The sequence below is a fragment of the Lithobates pipiens genome, unplaced genomic scaffold, assembly GCF_037356315.1.
Source record: "Lithobates pipiens isolate NorthernLeopardFrog02 unplaced genomic scaffold, aLitPip1_a1.2 Scaffold_18, whole genome shotgun sequence".
NCBI classification, from domain to species: Eukaryota; Metazoa; Chordata; class Amphibia; order Anura; family Ranidae; genus Lithobates; species Lithobates pipiens.
Genome location: NW_027507758.1, coordinates 640,385,364 through 640,404,716, shown reverse-complemented (window position 1 = coordinate 640,404,716; position 19,353 = coordinate 640,385,364). Strand labels below are relative to the sequence as shown.

The window sequence follows — 19,353 nt, the reverse complement described above, 5'->3', positions numbered from 1 at the left end:
TTGACAAGGAATCGCTGCACGACCAAGTTTAAGACGTGTGCCATGCATGGCACGTGCGTGATTTTTGCCCTGTTTCAATGCGCTAAGCAGATTGGCACCGTTGTCACACACCACTTTACCAACTGTCAAATTGAGCGGTGTTAGCCACTGATCTGCCTCTGAACGCAAAGCTGAAAGGAGTGCCGGCCTCTTGGCTTCCAGGCACAACAGACGCAGCATGGCATGGCAACGTCTCACCTGGCATGTCGAATAGGTTCTGGGGAGCTTGGGCGGCGCAGCGGAAGAGACTCTAGCAGCGGAAAAGGAGGAGTCGGCCGAGGAGGAGAGGGAGGAGGATGGAGTAGGAGGAGGAGGAGAAGAAGAGTCAGGCCTGCATGCAATCCGTGGCGGTAAAACCAAATCTACACGGGTGCCACGGGTTACATGCTTGACGGCCGTCAGAAGGTTCACCCAGTGGACAGTAAAAGTGATATACCTTCCCTGCCCGTGTTTGCTAGACCACGTGTCTGTGGTCAGATGTATCTTGGCGTGATGGAAGGTGGAGTGGAGGACAATTGTGAGGAGAGAGGAGAAGGAGAAGTAGAAGAAGAGGCTGGACGGTGAGAGCCTGGAGTGTGGCTTTGTGTGTTCCGTTGCTCCCACTGGGCTCGGTGATGGCTGCTCATGTGCCTTCTTAAGGCGGTTGTCCCTAGGTGAGTGTTGGGCTTACCGCGACTAATGCGTTGACTGCAAAGATTGCAGATGGCAACGCTATTGTCAGCAGCGGACACGTTAAAAAAAGCCCACACTGCGGAGCCATGTGCCGGTGTCCTGGGAGCACCAGATGTGACCGTACATGGTCGCTGACTCGCTCCTGATACATTTGCAGTCTGCTTTGTCCCTCCTGTGCAATGTAAGTTATTCCTGCTTCTCCTCCCTATCTGCTGGTCCATATCTCCCTCTGAACTCCCCTCCTCTTCCTCTCTTGTGGGCACCCACGTGACATCACTAGACACGTCATCATCGACGTCACCTTCCCCACCGCTATAAGTAGAGATCTAGGAGTAGGCAGCAACACCGGGGACCAACCTCCTCCTTGGGCTTATCTGGGTACTGTCGTCAGACTGCTGAGTAGCGGTTGTTGCTACCTCTTCTTCCTGATCCAATACCAAGAGTGGCTGCGCATCAGAAATGTCTTGATATGGATCGGAAAATAATTCCTGTGACTCAAGCGGAAGGTATGTGGTGGTGGTGGTGTTGGTGGTAGTGTCTTTGGGGGTGCACATAGCAGAGAGTGAAGAAGAGGGTGCAGATCAAGAGGATGAGGAGGGTGCAGAAGAGTAAGGCTGAGTGAGCCACTCAACCAAGTTTGGTGCGTCCTTTAAAGTAATTGAACGCACCTTCTGCAACTTCCCACTTTGGCTCAAGCCTGTTGCTCCTGCCCTACCCCTACCACCCCTGCGGAAGGGCCTGCCTCTTCCTCTGCCTGTCATTTTTTAAATGACCCTGTGATAAAACTCTCAGTCCCTATACCGATGAAGGACTGCTGCAGTATAGGGCAGCGGTCAGCAGTAGTGCACCTCAACCCTATGTATTGTGGACCTATACCAGTCCTTATAGAATGGCAGACTGTACCTCACTCAACCCTATGTACTATAGCACCCTACACCAGGTTACCAGTCCTTATAAGGACCTTTGTGGAACAAGTAGGTTGTGTGTGACTGATTAGCAGACTGTACATCAGTCCCTATACTGATGAAGGACTGCTGCAGTATAGGGCAACGATCAGCAGTAGTACACCTCAACCCTATGTATTGTGGACCTATACCAGTCCTTACAGAATAGCAGACTGTACCTCACTCAACCCTATGTACTGTAGCACCCTAGACAGACCAAGTTACCAGTCCTTATAAGGACCTTTGTGGAACAAGTAGGTTGTGTGTGACTGATTAGCAGACTGTACGTCAGTCCTTATACCGATGAAGGACTGCTGCAGTATAGGGCAGCGGTCAGCAGTAGTGCACCTCAACCCTATGTATTGTGGACCTATAGCAGTCCTTATAGAATGGCAGACTGTACCTCACTCAACCCTATGTACTGTAGCACCCTGGACAGACCAAGTTACCAGTCCTTATAAGGACCTTTCTGGAACAAGTAGGTTGTGTGTGACTGATTAGCAGACTGTACGTCAGTCCCTATACCGATGAAGGACTGCTGCAGTATAGGGCAGCGGTCAGCAGTAGTGCACCTCAACCCTATGTATTGTGGACCTATACCAGTCCTTATAGAATAGCAGACTGTACCTCACTCAACCCTATGTACTATAGCACCCTACACCAGGTTATTACCAGTCCTTATAAGGACCTTTGTGGAACAAGTAGGTTGTGAATGATTAGCAGACTGCAGCAGAAGGGCAGCAGTCAAGTATAATATTCTTTCTATATTTGGAAGAAAGAATATTATACATGTACAAGCCTATTACCATACCACTGATACCAGTCCTGAAAAGAACCTTTGTGGACCTAATATAGTAACAGCTACTGATTAAACTGACCCTCACTGCCTCACACACTGCTTCCTGCCTGTCCCTATATAAACTGACAAAACAGAGGCTACTGGAACAATAACTGGAATAGCACTTTTGTGGACCTGATAGTAACAGCTAATGACTAAACTGACTGTCCCTACAGCAGACACACCGTCCTGTCCCTTTCTCTAAACTGACAAAAGACACTCAGGCTGCTGCAACAATCAGTAGCACAGCAAACCTATATCCTGAACTACACCTAACACCTATACCAGTCCTGAAAAGAACTTTTGTGTACCAAATAGCTAGCGATTTGGGTCACTGCAATCTCTCCCTGCTCCACACAGCAACCTCTCCCTATAGTGACAGAAGAAAGAATGTAAAATGGCCGCCGGATCGGGTCTATTTATAAGTTAGGGGGAATGTCCAAGTGTCCATGTGCTGTAATGTCTCAATTGGCTGTCCTGTACCCCATGATGGATGTGTCATAATAGGTCAAAGTTCTTTTACACAGTAAACACGGAAGTCCGCCGGGCGAACAGCGCCAATAGTCTGCGGAACGGGCGGACCGCGAACAGCCAAAATTCGCCGCGAAACGACCGCCGGGCGAACCGTTCGGCCATCACTACTGCCTAATTCAATCAAGTTTCGGTGTTCCCCAAACCGATTGTGTAAAGTCCGGATAGTGCAGCCAACATATAGAAGGCCATAAGGACAGGCGAGGCAATAAATCACGAATTCAGAGGAACGGGTAAAAAAAATCAGGTATTTGATGTAGTTTGCCATTGTGTAAGAAGTCTTTCTGTCTGTGTGTTATGTAAGGACATGTAAAGCATAGAGGTTTCTTACACTGGTTCATTCCTCTAATATTGAAAAAGAATGTGAGAGTAGTACCAGTGGTAGAACAAGGGGGTTTCAGCTTGCTGGGTGCTAGTTGAGCCTTAATGTTTTTGGTTCTCCTGTAGGAGAGGTCATCTTTGTGTCAGTAAAGAGCCATCATCCTCTGACAATCCCCGTTCCATTAGGTTTATCACACAGTTACACGATAAATTCAAAAACATGGAAAGTATCTTTCACAGACACTGGCCAATTTTGAAAGATAATCCTTACCTCAAAACTGTTGTTACTGATCGCCCCCTTATCACCTACAAGAGAGCCAAAAACATTAAGCCTCAACTAGCACCCAGCAAGCTGAAACCCCCTCGTTCTACCACTGGTACTGCTCTCAAATCCCTTTTCTATATTAGAGGAATGTACCACCCCCATTTTTTACCACCCCTTTAATTTTTTTTACCATCCCCTTCTTTTTTTTTTTCTTTTTTTACCACCTTTTTTTCCACTCTGTATTTTATTTTATAATACAATTGTTTTGAAATACTAACATTTATTATTTTTTATTCCTCATAATTATATTAATATTCAAAAATGTCCCCATAATCAATGTATAATTTCCTCAGAATCAAATTAAAATTAAGCTAGACATGTCCTAGACATCATTCGCATTAAACATAAGTAATATCTATAGTCCATCACATCCGTATTTCTCTTAAGGTTTTCTCATTTATTCTCATTTTTACATTATACATTTTATTGTATCTCACTCGCTATTCCCCTCTGTTTAACTATTCCAACAATCCATATCTTAGCTATGTTCTCATGTATGTATACTTTTCCCCTCATCACTCTATACTCATCATTACCATTAGCGTTGTTGTTTTTTATATAGAGCCCTTCTTGTTACTTCCTGTTTCTTATGGTGCTATGGTAACAATCACGTGACCTAGGTGGTATAAAAGGACCTTATGTACTTCCTGTTTCTTATGCTGCTACTTCCTGTTTCTTATGCGGCTATGGTAACAATCACGTGACCTAGGTGGTATAAAAGGACCTTATGTACTTCCTGTTTCTTATGCTGCTACTTCCTGTTTCTTATGCGGCTATGGTAACAATCACGAGACCTAGGGGGTATAAAAGGACCTTATCTAAAATGGCCACCATGAAGCCTGAAGAAGGGACACGCATGTATCGATTTTTAAAATTGTATTAAAATTTACAGTTTTACTGCACTTAGAAGGCGCCATTCCTCTTCCATTTGTAATATATAAATATTACATGGGGATGGGGAGATTTGAGGGGTCTTCTATATGAGGCTCACATACAAACCAAATCATTGTTCCTGGGTGTGTCCTTCCTCTCCTAAACTGAAGAGAAAACGTTGATCTTTACCATACAGAGATCTGTCAGGAATTTGTGAATGTATTTATATATTACAACAGGCATGTGTGACTCTGTGGTGAGGTCGACATTGGGAAAACCCGGGAGGAGGTCTGTCTTGTCTGGGAACACCAGGAGGAGGAGTCTTTTTCCCAGAGGTATTCTGAGAGATATATTCCAGGCATGTGTGACTCTGTAGTGGGGGTCAACTTTTGGAGGTGAGCAGGCATTCCAGCTAGAGGTGGTGGTCACTGAAGTCACTGGATATTAATGAACTGTCACTGAAAGTTGCACAAATGTGGAATTTTGATAATATGAGGACTTGATTTATTATGATTGGTTTTTGGTTGTGCTACATTATATTTTGTTTGCGTGTATTTCAATGAGAGTCACATGTGGATTCACTCTAATGCCCTGTACACACAGTCAGATTTTCTGACAGAAAATGTGCGATCGGAGCTTGTTGTCGGAAATTCCAACCATGTGTAGGCTCCGTTGGGCAGTTTCCATCGGAATTTCCATCACACAAAATTTGAGATCTGGTTCTCAAATTGTCCGACAACAAATTACGATCGTGTGTACACAATTCCGATGCACACAGTGCCATACACGCTCATAATCAAGCAGAAGAGCAGCACTGGCTATTGAACTTCATTTTTCTCAGCTTGTGGTACGTGTTGTAAGTCGCCGTGTTCTTGACGATCAGAATTTCCGACCAACTTTGTGTGACCATGTGTATGCAAGACAAGTTTGACCCAACATCAGTCAGGGAAACAAACATGGATTTTGTTGTCAGAATGTCCAATCGTGTGTACAGGGGGTAAGAGATGTGGGCAGCAATCACGCCAAGCTTATTAGTAGGCTAATACATTGAATATTTAATTTTATTATATTTACTCACATTATTTTTGTATTGTATATTGCGCTGATTATATATTTTCTCACATTTATGATTTATACACAGCATGTTTATTACAATGATTGTTTTATTATATATTCAGAGTGGAAACCTCGGGGATGATAATATTGATGTTAAAGAAGAGTATAAAGAGGAAGAAGAGGAGTATGGAGTGATGGAGGAGTTTTTAGAAGGACACAAGGATATGATGGAGCCACCTAGTACCAGGAACCCACCAGAGAGATGCCCCCATCCTCTGTATTCCCGGGATTCCACACAGGAAGATCACACCATCCCCCACCATCATCAGGTAGATGATTGACAATTATTGGTAGCTCTGATTTATACACAGCATGTTTATTACAATGAATGTTTTATTATATATTCAGAGTGGAAACCTCTGGGATGATAATATTGATGTCAAAGAAGAGTATAAAGAGGAGGATGAGGAGTATGGGGTGATGGAGGAGTTTTCAGAAGGACATAAGTATATGATGGAGCCACCAAATACTAGGAACCCACCACCAAATACCAGGAACCCACCAGAGAGATGTTCCCATCATCTGTATTCCCAGGATTCCACACAGGAAGTTCACACCATCCCTCACTGTTACAAGGTTGGTGGGACAGTGCTTATATGACAGACTCATGGAGACAATGTGTGTTTTTTGTGTAATGTCACAATAATAAAGCTTATATTTTATAGGTGATATTCTCTCTCATTTCCTTGATTCAGAGTGGAGACCCAATTGATATAGAATTTGAGGTTAAAGCAGAAGAAGAAGAGACGTATGTGAGGGATGATCAGCAGTCTATGGAGGAGTGTGGAATAACGGGGGCATTTATAGAGGAGGGCACTCCTACAGAGATCAGCACAGGTGGGTCATTAACACTAAATACATTCCTCCACCCATACTGCTCACTGATTGGTCCAGAGTAGGGTGGGGACTGGGTGATATCAGCCTGTAATCCCCTGGTCAATTTCCTGAGCTGTGTTCCCCGTCCTGTATTCCTTTATTTCTCTCGGATAATCTTCCTTCTCTGTGCTGTAGACACAATTTATGTATCTAGACTGGATTTATGGAGATTCTGGGATTCAGCTGGCACCAAAATGTTCATTTTCTCCATAGGTGTTACTAGATCTAGGCACCTGGGGTATGTGCTTTGGGTCTTCTGCCTCATACCTGGGTATGGCAAGATCTCTGACAGGAAAAATCCCCCCAGGGTTACTTGCTCTGTTGTCTGCTGAGTGCAGTCTCAGGAGATGGGAGGCAGCGGTGTGGGACCTCTGCAACTTGTCTAATGTAAGCATTTAATCTTCCATAAATTACTGAACACCAATATTGTGAGTCCTGACCCATACACTGTATAATTTATATTGTACATTACATACTCCTGACCCCTGCACTATATAATCCTATCTTTTGTATCTTATACAATATGTTGTACATTACATAGTCCTGACTTCTAATCTCTCCTCTCTACTCACTGCTATATATACACATAATATGTATTCTCTTTTGTTACACCCATTTCCTACCAGCTGGACATTTTATATCTGATGATTTGATTGGAGCACAGACTTGATAATAATGTTGATAATAATGTGATAACATCCTCAAACTTTGGAATTTTAAACAGAAAGTGATGAGGGAGGAGTCAATAACCCAATGATGGTGGCCTCCAGTATCAGTCTAGTCTTCATCTTGGTTGTTCTCCCCCCATCCTTACTCTCTGATCTCTGGTGGGGCTCAGCCCCGCTGTTATTCATGACTAAATCATGGACTAAATAAGGAAGTGCAGGACTTCTTGTGTTGGGAAGATGGTAATGAGTGATAGAGGGGGTGGGGACACTCATCCTATAATCCCCTCATCACTGTCACTCCTATAAAAGACAGTTCTCCTTGTTTCCTCACTCTCTGACTAAGGTCCATGAATAAAGAAATTAACTGGTAGGAGATTCAGAGATGTAGGGCTGAAACAATGAATCGATTATGAAAATACTTGTCAACTATTTTCACAATCGATTAGTTGGTCAGTCAATTAGTTGGCCTGCGTACAGAATGTATTATTTATTTATCAGACAATACAGCTCAGTACACCATCCAAACATGTCACTAAATGCCTGAGAACGTGAATGTGTGAGGAGCAATGCCTCATGGAACATGTAGTCCTGGACAAGAGATGGAAGCAAGTGATTCTAAAGGCATTTTTTTTAATCTTCCTATAGGGGAACTCTATACTATGCTTTGTACCTTCCTATAGGAGAACTCTATACTATGCTTTGTACCTTCCTATAGGAGAACTCGATACTATACTTTGCACCTTCCTATAGGGGAACTCTATACTATACTTTGTACCTTCCTATAGGGGAACTCTATACTATACTTTGTGTCTTCTTATAGGGGAACTCTATACTATACTTTGCAGCTTCCTATACGGGAACTCTATACTATACTTTGCAGCTTCCTATACGGGAACTCTATCCAGAAAAGGAGAATTAGGGCTTCTCTGTGCAGAATCATTACACAGAGCAGTTAAGTATGACAATTTTATAAAAAAAAATAAAAAATCCAACATTTACAATAACTTTAAGGGCTCTTTGCAGGGAAGATCAGCATCTGACCTCAAAGAAGGTAGAGGCTGATAGACTGGAGGTAATAGAATGCATTACTATTACATAAAGTAAAAGTTTACTTTATATATAAAATTATTATATCCATGAAAAAAGTCTCACCTTTCAGTATTACTTTAATATAAAAGTCCGGCCGCCGGCCTCCATATATCTTCAGGTGTGACTCTCTGATAAAATCCCCATATATCCTAATTCTGGGTATATTTATTATTATATATGTGATATAAGATATATTACTTTCACTATTTCACAGTATAAATTAATCCCTTATAGTATTGATTATCTGCTGTTTTGTACTATAAAGGAATATTTTTTTAACCCCATCAGAACAGATGATTAAAAAAAAATCATGCTGCTGCTACTAAATGTCCTGTGCTGGCCATACACGGATCAATTTTTGGACAAGAACATTCACACAAATATTTGTATGAAAATTATTTGTACATTCGATGAATGGATGAGTGTAGTTCAAAAATTCCACTTGCTTTTAACATTCAGGTTTTCTGTTCTGCTCCTTTGAATTTTCCCATCACTCTGGTGGAAAATGAATGCTGATTTGACTCCACGAATGGTTAGAAAGTTGGATGAATGTTTTTTTGAAAGAAAAATTAGTTTGTGTACGGCCAGCATAAGTGACATCAGGTGCAGGGAGCTTGTACCCACCTAACTGTCTTTGACAAGGGAGTCTGTCATCCATCAAATTATATTACACTCCTGTTTGATCATCTGCAAAACAGCGTTTTACCTCTTTTTTACATTTTAATAATGTTGATCTCTGATTATGATATGTAGCAGATTCACCCTCTAATATTGCATCTATCTGTCTGTTATTCTCAGAGTGGATTAAATATCCAACTAGATATCTTGATATTTATATTTACCACATTATATACAGTATCTCACAAAAGTGAGCACACCCCTCAGTCACATTTTTGTAAATATTTTCTTCTATCTTTTCATGTGACAACACTGAAAAAATGACACTTTTCTACAATGTAAAGTAATGAGTGTACAGCTGTACAGTGTAAATTTGCTGTCCCCTCAAAATAACACAACACACAGCCATTCATTCCTAAACCACTGGCAACAAAAGTCAGTACACCCCTAAGTGAAAATGTCCAAATTGGGCCCAATTAGCCATTTTCCCTCCCCGGTGTCATGTGACTCGTTAGTGTTACAAGGTCTCAAGTGTGAATGGGGAGAAGGTGTGTTAAATTTGGGGTTATCGCTCTCACTCTCTCATACTGGTCACTGCAAGTTCAACATGACACCTCATGGCAAATAACTCTCTGAGGATCTGAAAAAAGAATTTTTGCTCTACATAAAGATGGCCTAGGCTATAAGAAGATTGCCAAGACCCTGAAATTGAGCTGCAGCAGGGTGATCAAGACCATACAGCAGTTTAAAAGCACAGGTTCCACTCAGAACAGGCCTCGCCATGGTCGACCAAAGAAGTTGAGTGTACGTGCTCAGCGTCATTTCCAGAGGTTGTCTTTGGGAAATAGACGTATGAGTGCTGCCAGCATTGCTGCAAAGGTTGAAGGGGTGGGGGGGTCAGCCTGTCAGTGCTCAGACCATACACCGCACACTGAATCAAATTGGTCTGCATGGCTGACATCCCAGAAGGAAGCCTCTTCTAAAGATGATGCACAAGAAAGCATGCAAATAGTTTGCTGGAGACAAGCAGACTAAGGACATGGATTAATGGAACCATGTCCTGTGGTCTGATAAGACCAAGATAAGCTTATTTGGTTCAAGTGGTGTCAAGCGTGTGTGGCAGCAACTAGGTGAGGAGTACAAAGACAAGTGTGTCTTGTCTACAGTCAAGCATGGTGGTGGCTGTGTCATGGTTTGGGGCTGCATAAGTGCTGCCGGCACTGGGGAGCTACAGTTCATTGAGGGAACCATGAATGCCAACATGTACTGTGACATACTGAAGCAGAGCATGATCCCCTTCCTTCAGAGACTGGGCCACAGGGCAGTATTCCAACATAACGACCCCAAACACACCTCCAAGACCACCACTGCCTTGCTAAAAAAGCTGAGGGTAAAGGTGATGGACTGGCCAAGCATGTCTCCAGATCAAAACCCTATTGAGCATCTGTGGGGCATCCTCAAACGGATGGTGGAGGAGTGCAAGGTCCCTAACATCCACCAGCTCCGTGATGTCATCATGGAGGAGTGGAAGAGGACTCCAGTGGCAACCAGTGAAGCTCTGGTGAACTCCATGCCCAAAAGGGTTAAAGCAGTGCTGGAAAATATTGGTGGCCACACAAAATATTGACACTTTGGGCCCAATTTGGACAGTTTCACTTAGGGTGTACTCACTTTTGTTGACAGCGGTTTAGACATTTATGGCTGTGTGTTGAGTTATTTTGAGGGGACAGCAAATTTACACTGTTATACAAGCTGTACACTCACTACTTTACATTGTAGCAAAGTGTCATTTCTTCAGTGTTGTCACATGAAAAGATAGAAGAAAATATTTACAAAAATGTGACTGAGGAATGTACTCACTTTTGTGAGATACTGTAGATATTCAAGAATATTAACTAAATTATACACCAGTCTTTTTTTGTTGTTTTTATCCAATTAGTCAATTAATCAAAACAATAATCTGCCAATTAATTCTGAAAATAATCATTAGTTACTGCCCTACAGAGGACCCATTTACTAGTTACCTTGAGGGGGAATTGTAAGATCCTGAAAGAAAAAGCTGCCTGATGTGGGCGGAGTCCTGGTTTAGGGGAACCAATCAGCTCATGTCTAGTAATAATCTTTGTATTTCTATTTTAGTAGATGGACGGGAGATGAGGAAAACCTCAGAGGATTGTCTCACTTTGTCTCCAGACTGTAAAGTAGAAGATGAGGACATCACACAGTATAGTCCAGGAGAAAACCCGACTACCTCAAATGTCCATCCGGCACCACACAGTGTAGATGGACCATCGTATTCCTCTTATCCTGAGGAACCTCAGACTGTGCGGGACGGTGCCGTCCTTCCAATGCATAAGAGACTTTCCTGTACTGAGTGTGGGAAGTGTTTACCTTCTAAATCCAAACTTAATAGGCATAAAAGATCTCACACAGGAGAGAAGGCGTATTCCTGTCCTGAGTGCGGGAAATGTTTTTCACAGAAGTCCCATCTTTACACACATCAGAGATCTCACACAGGGGAGAAGCCGTATTCTTGTCCTGAGTGCGGGAAATGTTTTTCAGAGAAGTCCAATCTTTACAAACATCAGAGATCTCACACGGGGGAGAAGACACATTCTTGTCCTGAGTGCGGGAGATGTTTTTCACAGAAGTACAATCTTTACACACATCAGAGATCTCATACAGGGGAGAAGCCGCATTCCTGTCCTGAGTGCGGGAAATGTTTTTCAGTGAAGTCCAGTCTAGACACACATCAGAGATCTCATACGGGGGTGAAGCCATATTCCTGTCATGAGTGCGGAAAATGTTTTTCAGTGCAGTCCAGTCTTTACAAACATCAGAGATCTCACACAGGGGAGAAGCCATATTCCTGTCCTGAGTGCGGGAAATGTTTTTCACAGATGTCCAGTCTTTACAAACATCAGAGATCTCACACAGGGCAGAAGCCGTATTCATGTTCTGAGTGTGGGAAATGTTTTTCAGTGAAGTCAGCTCTTTACACACATCAGAGATCTCACACGGGGGAGAAGCCGTATTCTTGTCCTGAGTGTGGGAAATGTTTTTCACTGAAGTACAATCTTTACACACATCAGAGATCTCACACGGGGGAGAAGCCGTATTCCTGTCCTGAGTGCGGGAAATGTTTTTCAGTGAAGTCCGATCTTTACACACATCAGAGATCTCACACGGGGGAGAAGCCGCATTCCTGTCCTGAGTGCGGGAAATGTTTTTCAGTGAAGTCCAGTCTAGACAAACATCAGAGATCTCATACGGGGGAGAAGCCGCATTCCTGTCCTGAGTGCGGGAATTTTTTTTCACAGAAGTCCAGTCTTTCCAGACATCAGAGATCTCACACGGGGGATAAGCCATATTCCTGTCCCAAGTGAGGGAATTGTTTCTCACTGAAGTCCTGTCTTCCTGTACATCAGGGATCCCACACAACCCTCGAGGTATATTAGTGCCTTGAGTGCAGGAAATGTCTATATGAATGTTGCTGGACATCACAGCTCTCATGTGGGGAAGAAGCACACCCTGATATACACCTCAGATAAACTCTGTGGCTGATCTTCATCATGTAAGAAAAAGTTCCAGGGGTGTGGAGATTTTTTTTAAAAACTACTTATCCGAGGGACTAAATCGGGTCCCAATCTCCTCGTTCCTCATCTACCAAAGAGATCAGCAGCGGTGTGGGAGTTCATTGAAAACTACAAGCCGACGTCGGCAAAGGACAGAACTCTGTTGCGCTCTTTTCATGAAGAGACAGCCGGTACGGGGAACTTCTTCCCGCACTGCTGTCACACAGAGGACTCGGATCGCTGAGCCTCTGTAGGAACATGTAACATCTTCCCGAAGGAGAACGTTTCCTTCAACCCTTTCACTGCCAGAGATGGTTTTGTGGGTTTTTGTCCCCACATATTTAACCCCTTCAATACCGGACACTTTCACCCCCCTCCTACCCACACCAATTGACAGCTGGCAGCGTTGTCACACTTTGAATGACAGTTACTCAGTCATGCAACACTGTACCCAAATGTCCGTTTTATATATTTTTTTCCACAAATAGAGCTTTCTTTTGGTCATATTTGATCACCACTGGGGTTCTTATTTTTTGTGCTACAAATAAAAAAAGACAGAAAATTTTGAAAAAAGTTTTTCTTTGTTTCTGTTATAACATTTTGTAAATAAGTACGTTTTTTCCTTTACTGATGGGCACTGATGAGGAGGTACTGACAGGCATTACTTATGGGCACTGATTGGCATCACTGATGGGCACTGATGAGGAGGTACTGACAGGCATTACTTATGGGCACTGATTGGCATCACTGGTGGTCATCACTGACGATCATAGAAACTACAAAGTAGCGCTCTATAGGTTAAACCCAGAAAGAAAAGAATAGTTTATTGCACTGTGGATTGGAACAACAAAAAATGCCGGGAACTGTGAGAGCTTCAGATGTTACAATAAACAGTCATGCAGATATGTTATCAGATTGGTATTGTTAACAAAAAAAACATTAAAAGCAAATAATACCACTGGTGACATCTGGGTGGAGAAGGGTAAATGCCATCCAAGTATTTTCTGGTCAGACATGGTAAGGGGCACCTTACGCTTTGTGGAGATGGATGAAAAGCCCGGTGAAGAGAATGGCAGTCCGCTGCCTGAAACCTTATGATGGAACTTTCCCTGTGTCCAGGAAGAATGGGACGGCGGAGTGCAGGGGAACGCTGTGCCCACCATTGTGAGGACCTGAGCTGGTGACCCAAGGAAACAAAACTAGGCTGTGAGCGGTGGGTATGACAGCTGCCGTGGGATGGAAAAATCCGGGAGAGCCGAAGGGACCTGGCACACTGAATGACGTCATCCCCACACCGGAAACCAGGAAGTATGTGATGCACAGTGGAGCGCAAGCTGCTGGGTTGAAAAGGCAACAGAAGTATTTAAAGAGGAGAGCCTCCTTAAAAAAAAATTAAAAGTCAGCAGCTACAAATACTGCAGCTGCTGACTTTTAATAAATGGACACTCACCTGTCCAAGGTGCCCGTGATGTCGGCAGCAGATTATGAGCAATCGCTTGTCTCTCGGCTGCCCCCACTGCCATCCTCTGTCAGGGAATCAGGAAGTGAAGTGTTGCGGCTTCACTGCCCAGTTCCCTTCTGCGCATGTGCGAGTGCGCTGCACGTCTTCACTGGTCCCCATTGTGTTCTGGGAGCTGTGGCTAGCTATTCCTGGAAGTGGGTGCAAATACTCATTTGGAGTGGGGGCCCAGGCATGTTCTCTACCTTTGTAGCCCATTGCAATACCAATGAATTAGGGTTATCTTTCACGCATGTATTAGACCCCACTGAACTAGTCTTCATAGATTTCGTTCTGTCTCACGACAAACAAGAGATCGCCACCAGCAATCACACCAGACCTACAAGTGCCAACTCCTACCTTCATTTTGACAGTTGTCATCACTTCACCCGGCAGATGAACATCCCCAATGGGCAGTTTCATAGGTTGAGGAGGAACTATTCCAGGTTGGTAGACTATACTACACAAGTCAAGCTCATGCAGAGAAAATTTGAAGAGAAGAACTACCCCAGAGATCTGGTCCAGTATACTTTTGTTTCTCATATGGATATGCCATCAAAACCCAAAGACACTACTGATAGACAACCAGATAATACAGCTAGATTTGTGTCCACTTTCAACTCTAAATATAGGACTATTTCAAAGATCAATAAACATTACAAAATATTCTTGCCCTTAATCAATAATATTCTTGCTCCAAGCAAGTTACAAAGTTCCAATAAAAGACCTCTGTTTGACATGAATGCCTGTTTTTATACTAGGACGGGCATTTTTCAATGTCGCAAAAGAGGTTGCCTCACCTGTCATTTTATCACTCGTGGTCACCCTGAGATTGCCGCCAATAGGGTACCACTTTCCAGATTAAGCAGTTTATTACTTGCTCAACTGATTTTGTTATTTACTGTATATCCTGTGGTGCTCTTGTACGTAGGCCATATGATACGTACCTTGCGTACAAGGGTTGGAGAGCACAGTTTATTAAAAAGGGATTTCACAAACACAGCATCCCACGCCATTTTCTCCAGATACATAACAAATATATAAAATGTCTGGAAGTATTGGAGATCAAATCCATTCCTAAAGGTACACTTACTGACCACGAGAGGTTTTCTTTCCTGTGCAGGGGGGAAAACTTTCAGATCTATATGTTAGGATCTCTTTCACCTGAAGGCCTCAATGAAGAACTTGATATTCATAGCATCTTGTAATATTCATACAGCTAGTTCACGTCTAACTGGGTCAGGTGTTCTAAGAAATAGGTTTGTCCCAGTTCTATATATACTTTTTATAGGTATTGGTAGGTTCATGGTTATACATGTATACACTATTACATGTAGATTTACCCTCACATTCCACCGTCCTTGTGTTTTAACCACTTGCTTACTGGGCACTTAAACCCCCCTCAGTCCCAGACCAATTTTCAGCTTTCAGCGCTGATGCACTTTGAATGACAATTGCGCGGGCATACAACACTGTACCCAAATTAAATTTTTATAATTTTTTCCCCACAAATAGAGCTTTCTTTTGGTAGTATTTAATTACAGCTGGGAGTTTTATTTTTTGCTAAACAAACAAAAAAAGATGCAAAAAAAAAAAAATCATGTTTAATAGTTTGTTATAAAATTTTGCAAACAGGTCATTTTTCTCCTTCATTGAAGTGCGCTGATGAGGCGGCACTGATAGGCTGCACTGGTGGGCACTAATAGGCTGCATTGGTGGGCACTGATAGGCTGCATTGGTGGGCACTGATAGGCTGCACTGGTGGGCACAGTTAAGGCGGCACTAATAAGCACAGATAAGGTGGCACCAATGGGCACAGATAAGGCGGCACTGATGGGCAAAGATAAGATGGCATGGATGGGTGGCACTAAGGGGCACTGATAGGTACCACTGATAGATGGGACTGATGGGCACTGATAGGTGGCACTGCTGGGCACTGGTAGATGACACTGATGGGCACGGATATGTGGCACTGGGGTGCAGCACCTTTGTTGAGGCAGATTGTGGGCACTGCTGAGTGGAACTGCTGGGTGGCACTGTGGGCACTGCTGGGTGGCACTATGGGCACTGCAGGGTGGCACTGACGGGGGCACTTATTTTTTTATTATGTTCAGTGATGAGGGGGCAGGTGGGCACTGGCAGGGCTGGCCGTGATCGGGACTGATGTCCCGATCACGGCCGCCGGTGATCGGCTCTTTCTTTTTCTTCTCGCGCTGTCAGCGCGAGGAGGAATAATAGCCGATTACCGGCTCCGTTATATCACATGATCAGCTGTCATTGGCTGACAGCTGATCACGTGATAAGGGGTCGGAATCGACCCCTTGCTTGGATCGGTGATCAGGCGAGTCTCATAGACTCGCCGATCACAGAGCGCGCCGCGTGTGCCCCTCAGGGGGCGCGCAGGGCGCTCGTGCACGGGACTACGTCAATAGACGTAGTCCCGGCAAAGGAGATCCGCGCTGTAGCCGTCATTCAGCTATAGCGCGGGTCTCAAGTGGTTAAGCATCATCATTATCATTGTTAGTTTCACACGTGTATACACACATATATACCGGTAGAGTTACCCTCACATCCAACCCTCATTGCTGTCTAAATATCTTCATCATCATTATTCCTGTTATATATAAACTTCTCCCCCTTTTTTCACATATATTGATTTTTTTATTTTCATCACTCATGATGAGCAGGACATCATCAATATATATTGTTTTTAATTATTTTTTATCTTTTTATTTGTTATTTATTCATGATTCAACAGTATTGATTATTATGGATTTTTATCAGCATATATACTGTATTTTATAGATTTTTTATAACATTGTTTTTGAGAAGCTGAATTTTACTATGAATGTATTTCCATGAGTGTAATATGGATTCCACAAGCGCTCTCTTTCTTTCATAAATGATAGGGTTGAGATGGGTTAATGGCTATACTTGAGCTAGATACTCCCACCCCTCCCCACCCCTCACATCGGGCTTAACCACTTCAGCCCCGGAAGTATTTGCCCCCTTTCTGACCAGAGCACTTTTTACAATTTGGCACTGCGCTGCTTGACCTAGTAATTGCGCGGTCATGCAATGCTGTACTGTTGTGGATATTCCACCACACTGTTGCGCTAATAAGCGCCCTTCAATCTAATGATAGAGTGTAGCCTTTTGATCATATGTCTACCCTGGTTCCCCATACCCCAGTAAACAGACATTATGACTTTCTTATGTCTGGTCAGCATCTCTGATTCACACTAGCCAGCATAGTCTTTTATTATCACAAAAAAGAAGTGCTGGTTTCAGCCAATCACTTCTTACATGGGAAGTGACATGACAGGAAATGACAAACAGTAAAGGGAGTGCACACGTCCCCTCTTAGTATGCAGCTGAGCCAATACTGTTCAAAGTAAACAGTATCTAGTAAGCTCATTCTACTGGTTCTTATAGGCTTGAGATAATCTGTGGGGACATTGCTACTGGTTTTGTAAATATAAGGTACGAGCACACTGATAAGGCAGATACCAATGTCCTCTTATTAAAGCAGATATGTATCCAAAAGGGATAGCGTAGCCACACAGAGATAAAATAATATGTTTCTCTTGTTATGCGGACTTTGCTTCTCTAATGCGCATAGTCACTTGAAGGGAAGAAGCCCAGCGCATTGCGCTTAGTACCTACAAACCAACAAACATCCGCAGACACAGAGAACACGTCTCAAATCCCATGAGAAGGTTTTCATAATGACGGTTTTTACCACTGGTTTCGCTTCAACCCAAGTGTGCTCTGCTAGAGCGCTCCTCGATTAAATCAGACACAGGGAGACAGATGACAATCTATAAAACACGCATCCTAGAATAAAATGTTCATATACATTTTATGCAATAAAATTTCCACAACAGTACCTAAACAAAATTTACATCTTTTTTTTCCACAAATAGAGATTTCTTTTGGTGGTATTTGATCACCTTTACGTTTTTTTTTTTTTTTTGCTATAAACAAAGAAAAGAGCGAAAATTTTGAAAAAAACAATATTTTCTACTTTTTGTTATAAATAAAAATACAAAAAAAATTCACTTTTAGTGCTACATTCAGGCCAAAATGCATTCAGCCATATGTCTCGGGTAAAAACAAATCAATAGGCATATATTTATTGGTTTGCACAAAATTTATAACGTCTACAAACTAGGGTACATTTTCTGGAATTTATGCAACTTTTAGTTTATGACTGCCTATCTCATTTCTTGAGGTGCTAAAATGGCAGGGCAGTACAAACCCCTCCCTCCAAATTACCCCATTTTGGAAAGTAGACACCCCAATGAATTTGCTGAGTTACTTTTTGGGAACCTAGCCATGTAAAGGACCCCGAAAACCAATCACTGCCTTCGGGATTTCTAAAGGCGTAAAATGGGGATTTCACTCCTCACTACCTATCAATGTTTCGGAGGCCATAAAATGCCAAGATAGCACAAAACCCCCAAATTACCCCATGTTGGAAAGTAGACACCCCAAGCTATTTTCTGAGAGGCATGGTGAGTATTTTGCAGATCTCGCTGTTTGTCACAAATTGAAAAAAAAATACTTTTCTTTCTTCATTTTCAAAAACAAATGAGATCTGCAAAATCGTGAGTAGAGAATTCCGGCGCACAAAGTGCCACGCATACTCAGAAAAAATTTGGAGATGAAAGCTATTGACTACTGGCCTCTACGTAGTCCCGTCGTACGTTTTGTATGTCACCTCGTTCCGAACTATTGGATTTTCCGGCAACTTTGTGCGACCAAGTTTTGGACAAAATACGTCGGAAAAAATCTGACAGATTTTGTGGTCGGAATGTCCGACCACGTGTATGGAGCATTAGAAATCCTAAATGTGGGGATTTCGGGGTCCCGTACACGGCTAGGCTCCCAAAAATCTCACACATGTGGTATCCCCATACTTAGGAGAAACAGTAGAATGCATTTTGGGGTGTAGGAGACAAGAGTCACTTTGGGACAAATAAAAATGTCCCATGATGTAGATCCATCTCACGCTGCCCGAAGAGCCAAAAAAAAGAGAAAAAAAGCCGCAACAGTTCCACCTGCATGGGAGACTTCCGCCGAGTTCTTCTCAATGACAGCTGTTATATAGCTGAGGGCAGGGCCACTCAGTGATGTAAATGGGTGATCCCACCTTCCTCTGATGACATGTTCATCGGGCGGCGTGAGATGGATATACATCACGGGACATTTTTATTATTTAATAAAGGACTTGTCCCAAAGTGTCTCCTGTCATTTTTTACTATTTTTGTGAAATGGTAGGGGTACAATGTACCCATTACCAATTCACCTGGGGGAGGCCGGGATCTGGGGGCCCCCTTGATTAATGGTAAGCCCCCACAACCACCG

At 43.0% G+C, this 19,353-nt stretch overlaps 1 protein-coding gene across 1 annotated transcript; it reads left to right on the top strand.

Annotated features, from left to right (window-relative positions):
* The first annotated feature begins 5,559 nt into the window (after positions 1–5,559).
* Positions 5,560–6,938, top strand: LOC143989845 (uncharacterized). Its single transcript, XM_077490124.1, has 3 exons — positions 5,560–5,928; positions 6,008–6,235; positions 6,355–6,938. Exons 1-3 carry the CDS (start codon positions 5,686–5,688, stop codon positions 6,556–6,558), a joined length of 675 nt encoding a protein of 224 aa, XP_077346250.1. The 5' UTR covers positions 5,560–5,685; the 3' UTR covers positions 6,559–6,938.
* Positions 6,939–19,353: the final 12,415 nt, after the last annotated feature.